We start from the raw sequence: 10,612 nt of genomic DNA, 5'->3' as shown, positions 1-10,612 counted from the left end.
GATTGAAAAAACATATTGATTGCTACAGTCTTGAATGAAGCTGCATCACCAACTGTATGAGACATCCAGACGTAACCAAATCCATGTGAGAAAAGTAAACTAGTGTCCAAAAGAAACGATACCACGTGTTTCAAAGATCACTGAATTAAAACAAAACAACATAGACATTTTAAATTGATATCTTTCATTAGATAAATGTTTTTACGGCATGTGTACAAAAAGTCATGGCAATCAAAGACTTACAATCATTAACACAGGGCTTTAAACGAAGTGTGGTGCCCAAAATTGAAAATTCATTTTAGCACAGTGGAGGAGGCTAGTGAGGGTAGTCTCTGAAAACAGTCTTAACGCCACTTTAGTACCGGGTATGTCCTCCAGCAGCTGCGATACATGCCATGACACGCCTCCGAGCTGATGACGTCAAACGTCGGATGACGTTAGGGTGATTCGCTGCCACTCATCCTGGAGACAATGTTCCAATTGTTGGAGGTTGGCTGGGGGCGCAGGGCGTTTTCTGATTTTCCGATTGAGGTGATCCCATATGTGCTCAGTGGGATTCAAATCCGGTGAACACGCTGGCCATGGCAAAACCTGTATGTTGGCGTTGGCAAGGAAGTTCTGGGTCAATCTTGCCGTATGAGGCCTAGCGTTATCGTGCTGGAACACGATTCCTCCTGGATGCTGTTGGGCGAATGGCTGCACGACTGGTCGTAAAACCTCATCCTGGTAACGCTGTACATTCAGGTTCCCCCGAATAATGACGAGCCTCGTTTTCACATCACCGCAGATACTTCCCCACACCATTACACCTCCGCCTCCAAATGCATGGACTTGCTGGATGCAGTTCGGGGCCAAACGTTCAGGAACTCTTCGGTATACTCGCTGCCGACCTTCGTTCTTGTAAAGGCAAAACCGGCTTTCGTCCTAAAACAAGACACGTGCCCAGTTTCGACGTTGCCACCGCCGAACACGCCTGGCCCATATCAATCGGTTGACTCTGTTTTGACGTGTCAGGTAGACTCCGCGGTAGGGGCGACGTGCACGGATACCATGTGCCTGCAGTCTCCTGTAGACGGTTTGTCGACTGATCCGGTGTCCCAATCCCCTCGCCGCCGTTAACGTCGCAGGAACGAAGCGGTTACGTAGGTGAAGTAACCGGATGTGGTTGTCTTGAATAGGCGTGGTCACCCGGGGTCTCCCGCTTCTCGGCCTGTCTGTTGTTCGGCCTGTTTGACGCAACCGTCGCATTAACCTGGTAACGGTTATGCGCGCGCATCCAAACGTTCTTGCTACAGCGGCGTGTGATGCTCCCTGTCGGACCATTCCAACGGCTCTTTCTCTCTCGATCGCTGTCAAACGTGCAATTTCTTTTGTGTGCTTTTACTGCTGTGGGCACAACGTGTCGGACCAGCGGTTTTATACAGTTCATCTGCACGTGCATTTCGTGTGCTACACGACTTAACGTCATTTTGAGTATTCGTGCGATTGATTCTTAAGTGAATAAATGTTACCGGTTTTTTCGATCGAATACGTTTGGTTAGGAACGTGGGATACACAGAAATATGTTTTTTCTCCAAAAAGTATCATTAATTTAAAAATAATGAAAAAAATATTTGTTATCGTTTCTTTTGGACATGAGTTTATTTCTCGCATATGTCTTATATCCACAGTTATCGTAATACATTTGCATTTTATACACTTTCAAAGGAGTTCTATTTTGATGCATATGAATAACCTTTAGCCTACATTTTAAAGTTTTACACAATGCGTTTATAAAGAGAGGATATCTTCCACACTTGCCATATACAATAGCAGTAGGTGTTTGAGTGCTTTCACAATTATTCCAACTGTATCAGTAACATATTCATGAACCATTTTTAATAAATGTTACCCTCTGGCAGGATACAATAATTGACCCCAAGTGGAAAATATACGCTAAAACACTTATGCAGATCAATAGTGTATGTATATATTTACAAAAAACTTTCTTTATGAACACAGTATACACATTCATATATACATCAATAGACAATGTCTTATTTTGTTATCTTGTCATGTTTTTTCACTTAAAATGCATGTTATGGAAAGACAAAGGGGATAAAAAGCAGTCTGTCCTATGGTAGATGCCAGTGTTGATAGGATGGCACTGACATGTTATATTTAAACTCATCAAGAGGTAGTGGTATCTTTGTCTGGTCGATGACGTAGTTGATGGTTTGGGAGAAGCCCTGGAGATAAGCGATGAGGAAGGCAGATGTTATTCCCTGGGTGTACTGGTGGTAAGCTGGGATCATGGAGGCGTTACCTCCCAGACATGTCTTGGTATCGATACAGACTGTGGAGAAATACCAACATTATAGGATAGGTTGTTTGTCTTTGCTGTTTAACACTTCCTTCAGTTATACTCAAATTATAGTGAATGAATGAGTTTAGTTTTACACGCACTCAGCAATATTCCAGCTATATGGCGGCTGTCTGTAAATAATCGAGTCCGCGCTGGACAATCCAGTGATCAACAGCATGAGCATCAATATACAAAATTGGGATATGATGATATATGTCAACCACGTCTGTGAGCCCGACCACCCCATCCTGTTAGTCGCCTCTTACGACAAGCATGGGTTACAGAAGACCAATTCTTCATGGGTTTATTCAAATTATATGACCGTGATGATTGACATTGATTGGACCTGGTGGTTGATATTATGAACAGCTTTCAGCGTGGTCAGGTTGCCATGCTATTCAATAAACCAAGTTACCCCTGTATATCAGGTGGCATGTTTTGGTGGACCAGTACAGGTTTTGGGAGATTGGTCTAACACAGAATTCTCATCACACTGTTCCAGAGGAGGCACCCAAAGTCATAAACAACGAAACCTGGTTAATCCAGACGTTGTTCCAAACGAAACAGTTTACATTGATGGGGTTCATGTTAAACTGCGGCATTATATCTCGGTGGGCTAAACCAATGTAAGTCTGTACTGGTGGGCAACTACGGTAATCTCCTGTTTCACCGTATGATGTTACTATCTCACTGTCGATAGCAACCGTATGTTGTATATGTCAGTTTATACACTATCTATATGTTTAGGTCGCGTTAACACACTTACAATCACGAAAGGCATAATCCATGAGGTCGCAGTGACCAAAGTTCTGGAAAAGAAGAAATTATATAATATAGAACAAACAATCTAAGTTTGCCTGTCTTTTATTATTGGGGTCCTGTCCCACAAAACGATCGGAAAGCAAAGGTCTGGAATATGTGACAAGTCTGGATTACTACAGATTCAGTTTCTGAAAATCAGCCATAGGCCCCCTTTTTATTATATTCTATTAGCATAATATAGAAAAACATTTTCTTCTGTAAAATATACTCTCCCAAAAAAGAAACGCCTCATGAAAATAGCAATTTCATGTAGCAATGAATTTAAACGTGATTCATTTTATAAAAGGTTTTGCTCTGTTTATGAGTCCTATGGTGTTTATGTTTTGAAACATCACAACAAAACGCACCATCCGTAAAATACCCGTCTTTAACAGCATGATTGTCAATTTCGGCGTGTAGCGCCACAGAATACACAATTCACATGCAATGCACGTGAAAGTTGGGGATCAGATAGTCTCAAGATGGGTATAAAAGGTTGATCGCTGTCTGTCGATTATTCACTGTATTTGGAATATTGTTGACGAACGCAAAATGCCACGTCTAAGTGAAGCCAACCGTCATATCGCCATTGGTTTGCTTGAAGCTGGCCAGTCTCAACGTGCAGTTGCCCGACGCATCAATGTTCACCAAAGCACCATTTCTCGGCTCTGATAGAGATATCGCCGGCAGAATGCGGTAGCAGATGCCCCTCGTAGTGGGCGACCTCGAGCGACCACTGCGGCAAAGGATCGCTACATCCGGGTACTTTACCTGCATCATCGAACAGCTACGGCGACCAGTACCGCTCGACAAATACCCGGATTGAGGAGGCTTTCTGCACAGACCGTCAGGAACAGGTTGAGAGAGGCTGGTTTACGTGCCAGAAGACCTTATTTTGGCCCTGTGCTTCGACAACAACATCGTCGACATCGAGTTCAATGGTGCACCAACGTTCAGGCCTGGAACCTACCGAATTGGCGTAGAATCTGGTTCAGTGATGAATCACGATTTCTATTGGAACGACGCGATGGAAGAATGCGGGTGTACAGACATCGACGTGAACGTTTCGCCAACGCTTGCGTTCCCCAGTGGAGAGATCCGGCCGGGGAAGTGTTATGATGTGGGGAGCGATCACCTGCCGTAGGAGAAGTGATTTGGTGATGATCCAGGGCAACCTGACAGCTCAACGGTACTGTGACGAAATCCTACGCCCACACCTCCTTCCAATCATTGATCGCCAGAGGGAGTTGTTTCAACAGGACAATGCCAGACCCCACACAGCACGTCACACTAGAGACTTCCTCCAGACCCACAACATCAATGTGCTCCCCTGGCCCTCAAGATCACCGGACTTAAACCCGATCGAACATGTGTGGGATGCCCTGGACAGACGGTGCGACGCCGTAACCCTCAGCCCCAGACACTTCAGCAACTCGCACAGGCACTACAGGCAGAGTGGGCTGCGATTGGGCAACACGAGATTCTGAGACTTATTCGTTCGATGCCGAGGCGATGCCGTGCAGTTCTGGATGCCCACGGTGGTCACACGAGGTATTGACTTCAGCGCCACCACAAGTCTCCATGTGACACTCAAACTGACTTTCCTCGAGTTGGTGCCAAAGACGGATAAATCTGCATTCCCATAAATAGTGTTGGGAGAGCATATGTTCATTTCAGTGACTAGATGTTGGTCTATGCGAAGGTGATCTCATTCCCATACTTTAGCATACACTTACAAGGTCGTAGGGCTTGGACCGCTTTGTAGAACATATACCTGTGTAGTACTAGGGTGTGTGGTAGTGGTGAGTGAGTTTAGTTTTACACCGCACTCAGCAAAATCCCAGCTATATGGCGGTGGTCTGTAAATAATCGAGTCTGGACACGACAATCCAGTCATCAACATCATGAGCATCGTTATACTACGCAATTTGGGATACGATGAAATGTGTCAACCAAGTCAGCGAGTCTGACCACTCGATCCCGTTAGTCGCCTCTTATGACAAGCATGGGTTACTGGAGACCACTTTTAACTCGTATCTTCATGGGTCACCCGTGTAGTAGTAGGGGCTGTGGTAGTAGCAGCATTAGGAGGTACGGTAGTAGGAGCAGCAGTAGATAGAGATGTGGCGTTAGTGGCAGCATCTATTAAAGTGAAGGTAAGTTGAGCTTATTCACCTTGGCGTCCACGAGCACTTTAGGAGGTTCCCCCCACATGTCGTAGAAGTGGTTGTAGCCGAAACCAGCGATGATGCATGGGACGATGATCGACCTCTTCGTGGACAGCTGCGTCCCCGTGATGAGAGCTGGGAGGGAGTAGTTGGTCTTTGTCGTGAACTGATAACTGAAGGGTTCCCAAAACACGACAGCCTGAAACAATGGTTCACACCGAACAAATACAACCAAACAAGCAACACTAGAACATATTTCAGTGATATTTGTTGTTTCACGCTGCACCCTGCAGTATTTTATCTATATGAGGTCGGTTTGTTAATAATCGAGTTTGGACCAGACAATCCCGTGATTGATATCACTAGCATCTATGTACCAAATTGAAATACGAGGATATGCATTAGTTAAATCAGTCATGGTGTTTTATATGTAGTCCGACTTTGTATTGGAATCCTAAAAGGGGCATTGATGCGTTGCCATACCGTCGTCCTCACAAAAACTAGCAAAACGTGTCAAAACTAGGTTTTGTCAGTTCAGTTTCGCAAGATCTTCACGGGTCCGTTAGGGCTTTTACCTTGGTGTTTTAATTTTTCGAGTCTGGAACAGGCAATCTAGTAATTGACATCATGCACATCGATCTATACGCAACTGGAATACAATAACATGCATCAACCAAATCAGCGAGCCTGACCACCCGATCCCGATGTAACCTGATGTCGTTGTTCCACGAAGGGAAGAAACTCAGCCACAAACGCCAACAGCCGTTTGGTACATGAAGTTCTAAAAGGGACATTATCGCGCTGTCGCCTAGTCGCAAAAACAAGCAGTGTCAAAACTAAGCAAAGTACGACAATGGCCCTTCTAGGATACCATAGTTTAGACATAAATGCCGTACCTGGAACAAGGTATGGTTTCTCTCCGTCATCTTCAACATAGCGTCGGCCCCGGCAGAGTGACTGAGAAGCGCTACGTGGTCCCAACTGCTATTCACGCCCGGTGTTACGGCTTGGATTAACCTCTGCAGGTTGGACTTCAGCTGAAAGTATATGCGCAGTATTGCTGACGGGCGTTTCATTTAGCATCATTGCATCGTTCACACTCTCACCGTGCCCTGTAATCAATCGAACGACTTACAATAAGAGTGGGTGAGTATGGTTTTATGCCGCTTTTAACAATATTTCAGCAATATCACGGCTAGGGACACCAGAAATGAGCTTCACACATTATACCCATGGGAGTATTCGAACCCGGGCCTTCGGCGTGACGAGCGAATGATTTAACCACTAGGCTACCCCACCGCTTTTTACGATAATCTAATGTTGATGCAGCCCTGCCGCGCTTTCTAATTGAAGTTGAGAGACGTGTTAACCTTGCGCATTACAGCGTCCTTAAGTGAATGAATCTGGACCGGATAATCCAGTGATTGATATCATTAACGACAAACATGGGTTGCTTAAGATCAGGGTGCCGTTGTAAAAAGCGATCTTTGCGCTAAGGTGATCGTAACTCCCATACCTTAACATTGACTTACGAATGGCGAAGCGTTAAGGTTGCTTTGTACAACGGCCCCCAATTCTAACCCGGATAGAATTTTTACCATGCTGTTTTAATTTGTCGAGTCTGGAATAGGCAATGTAGTGATTGATATAATGATCATCGATCTACGTAACTGGAATATAATAACCTGCATCAACCAAGTCAGCGAGTCTGACTACCCGATCCCAATGTAACCTGACAGCATGAAGGATGCCCCTATAGGCTGTGTTGATTTGTTCACTGAGTGAGTGAATGAGTTGGGTTTTATGCCGCTTTTAGCAATATCACGGCGGGGGACATCAGGAATGGGCTTTACACAATGTACCCATGTGGGGAATCGAACTTGGTTGTCGGAGTGAGGAGCGAACCCTTCAACCACTGAACTACCCCACCGCCCCATTTGTTAACTGTGATGTTTCCGCTAGAATGCCATGTCTAGCGGACAGTGGGTTCGCCGAAGACATGGGTTCGATTCAATCTGTGAAACCAATCCTTGTTGCAATGGATACAATATGGAGCCACTGCTCCCCTGGCAGAAATGGCACGAGCAAACGACGACCAGACTGATACTTACCCAGTAAAACTGCTCCATGTACTTGTCAGCGATGGAGGCAAGTTTCTCTTTGTTCATGTGGTAACCGGACGGGTTATCAAGCGCAGGAAAAATGTAGTCACTAGCGACCACGACGAATCTACAAACATTGGGGAATAGAATATTGAAACAATTCCAAAATTACCACGTTCTGAGGATAACTCAGGGATGTCGTAGTTGACATATTGAATATTACCTACTCAAGTTGATACTCAACAACACCTACCCATACTGAGTTGAGTTAAGTGTTACGTCGTTTTTAAGTGTTAAAAATAACATATTTATTCGTGACAAACAGACAACGTCATAGCTCAAAAAAAAATTAAAAACGTGCAATCCGTCATTCACATTACATAGTTACAATTTATGATACAGGTCAACTTCCCTTAGGTAGTTCACAATGAGATGCCCGCTCAAGCGGGAAACAAATCTTTCAGATTTATCGCTTGGTAATGTGAATCCCTTGCATTTGAAACGTCCACACAGTCAAGCAGTATATGCTTGATGGTGAACGCTTCATCGCAAGTGACACACATAGGAGGTCCATCTCCATCAATAGTCATGAGTAAACTGACTATAGCCAATACAACATCGTCGTAGAATTACCTTATCACGTCTTGACCCATATTGAACAACATAACTAAGGTACTGGATATCACAGCCTAAGTTAAGGTACAGTGTTACGATAGTAGAGTTCTCCTATGTTGAGCTTAAGAGTTGAGATAATTGATATCCCCTAACAGCCCTAGTTGAGACATTTGATATCACCTACCCATGTTGAGGTACAGCGTTCAGATACCTGACAGCACCTGTCCCCTTTGATATGCAGTTTTGAGATACTTCATATCACCTACCCATGCTGAGCTACAGAGTTTCGAGGTGGACTTGACCTACCCAAGCTGAGCTATAGTGTTGACTTACGTGGTATCACCAACCCATGCTGAGCTACAGAGTTTCGAGGTGTACTTGACCTACCCATGCTGAGCTATGGTGTTGACGTGTGTGGTATCACCAACCCATGCTGAGCTACAGAGTTTCGAGTTGGACTTGACCTACCCATGCTGAACTATGGTTTTGACGTGATATCACCTGCCCATGCTGAGGTACAGTGTTCAGATACCTGACAGCACCTATCCACTTTGATATGCAGTTTTGAGATACTTCATATCACCTACCAATGCTCAGTTAGAGAGTTTAGGCGTTGGACTTCACCAACCCATGCTGAACAATGGTGTTCATGTACGTGGTATCACCAACCCTTGTTGAGCTACAGAGTTTCGGGGTGGACTTGACCTACCCATGCTGAACAATGGTGTTCACGTACGTGGTATCACCTACCCTTGCTGAGCTACAGAGTTTCGAGGTGGACTTGACCTACCCATGCTGAAAAATGGTGTTGACGTACGTGGTATCACCAACCCTTGTTGAGCTACAGAGTTTCGAGGTGGACTTGACCTACCCATGCTGAACAATGGTGTTCACGTACGTGGTATCACCAACCCATGCTGAGCTACAGAGCTTCGAGGTGGACTTGACCTACCCATGCTGAACAATGGTGTTCACGTACCAGGTATCACCAACCCTTGCTGAGCTACAGAGTTTCGAGGTGGACTTGACCTACCCATGCTGAACAATGGTGTACACGTACGTGGTATCACCTAGCCTTGCTGAGCTACAGAGTTTCGAGTTGGACTTGACCTACCCATGCTGAGCTACAGAGTTTCGAGGTGGACTTGACCTACCCATGCTGAGCTATGGTGTTAACGTACGTGGTATCACCTACCCATGCTGAGCTACAGAGTTTCGAGTTGGACTTGACCTACCCATGCTGAGCTATGGTTTTGGCGTATGTGGTATTACCTGCCCATGCTGAGTTTAACACAGAGCTTCAATATAGGACTTGACCTACCCATGCTGAGCTATTGCAGTGAGATACTCGGAGTAGAACGCGCTGAGAATGACACCGTCCAGTCCCGGGATAAAGAAGACAACGCCGTAGTCCCCGGTGACGTTAGGGTAGTAGGCGACGGCATGCAGGGGGCTCTTGTCTTCGAGGACGGTGACGACGACTTTCCCCGTTGTCAACGTGCCGGATTTGTATGGATCACCGTGGTCGACATACAGGCCTGCAGTGCATTCAGTAATATACTCGTGACCAGACTTAATAATGGTCGTTTGTTGATGAGTGAATTGTGCTTTACGCCGTATTTCAGCCATATTATGAAGATTTAGTTCAGTGTGAAATGAAACTGCTGATGATTTTAGTAAAAAAACAGGTTAACAGTTTGGTTCATAATCTGGCGAAAACTGGATTCGAAACACAAGATAACAAGATCCTGGCCCACATACGGCACATAACTCCAACTGGGCAACCCGTTTCATATCATTAGCGGCAGTGGGGTAGCCTAGTGGTTAAAGCGTTCGCTCGTCACGCCGAAGGCTCGGGTTCGATTTCACACATGGGTACAATGTGTGAAGCCCATTTCTGGTGTCCCCCGCCATGATATTGCTGGAATATTGCTAAAAGCGGCGTTAAACAAAACTCACTCACTCATGTCATCGAGTTCGCATGTTGACTAATATAAATTAATAAAGAATGTCACGTTCAGGTGTGTTAAATATTCCGTAAAAACTACACGTATCACTACACAATGAAACGAAGGAATCCGTCAACCAAAAAGTTACTTACATTCAAAATCTTAAGACAATGTTAATTAACTTCATTTTTTAAATGTGAAAAATGTAAAAAGTATCTGGTCAATTTCGAAAGAAAAGCGTCTTTGACGTTTTCATCTCCTAGTTTATTAATTTCACCCAATCCAATGCTTCGTAAATGTTCTTAAATCAAACATTATAATTTTACTTCGACCACTGACCTTACTGAGTAATCGGATTAATAGCACATTTTGAATATCTCACCTGTAGCGATGGTGACGCACACGAGGATCAGAGCGGTTGACTTCATGTTTGCTATCGAGAGCAAAGACTGTTTATCGGTTTATCGACACGATGCATTGTATCACACAGATAACGCATTGCACGTTGCACAACATTGGTCAGGTGACTCAGGCAAGTGTCACGTGATCTCTAGTCTGGTCGTTTTGGCTAAAGATTTAATTAATGTCCATATTGATTACTATCCTCGACTATTCACTACATTATGTTTCCAG

General features: G+C 44.7%; 2 protein-coding genes across 2 annotated transcripts; both read right to left on the bottom strand.

The window, feature by feature from the left end:
* Positions 1-1,726: 1,726 nt before the first annotated feature.
* Positions 1,727-6,273, bottom strand: LOC124281765. The gene is made up of 4 exons (XM_046717739.1): positions 6,210-6,273; positions 5,321-5,512; positions 3,111-3,153; positions 1,727-2,335 (listed from the first exon to the last, which is right to left on the bottom strand). Exons 1-4 carry the CDS (start codon positions 6,246-6,248, stop codon positions 2,115-2,117), a joined length of 495 nt encoding a protein of 164 aa, XP_046573695.1. The 5' UTR covers positions 6,249-6,273; the 3' UTR covers positions 1,727-2,114.
* A 134-nt stretch (positions 6,274-6,407) lies between these two features.
* LOC124281883 lies at positions 6,408-10,412 on the bottom strand. Its single transcript, XM_046717899.1, has 4 exons — positions 10,362-10,412; positions 9,352-9,568; positions 7,425-7,542; positions 6,408-6,425 (listed from the first exon to the last, which is right to left on the bottom strand). The coding sequence occupies exons 1-4, from the start codon at positions 10,405-10,407 to the stop codon at positions 6,408-6,410; spliced, it is 399 nt and encodes a 132-aa protein (XP_046573855.1). The 5' UTR covers positions 10,408-10,412.
* Between the last annotated feature and the right edge of the window lie 200 nt (positions 10,413-10,612).

The sequence above is a fragment of the Haliotis rubra genome, unplaced genomic scaffold (assembly GCF_003918875.1).
Source record: "Haliotis rubra isolate DU_JTF1 unplaced genomic scaffold, ASM391887v1 Scf29, whole genome shotgun sequence".
NCBI lineage: Eukaryota > Metazoa > Mollusca > Gastropoda > Lepetellida > Haliotidae > Haliotis > Haliotis rubra.
The sequence above is the reverse complement of the archived record's forward strand: the minus strand, read 5'-3'. Positions and strand labels throughout refer to the sequence as shown.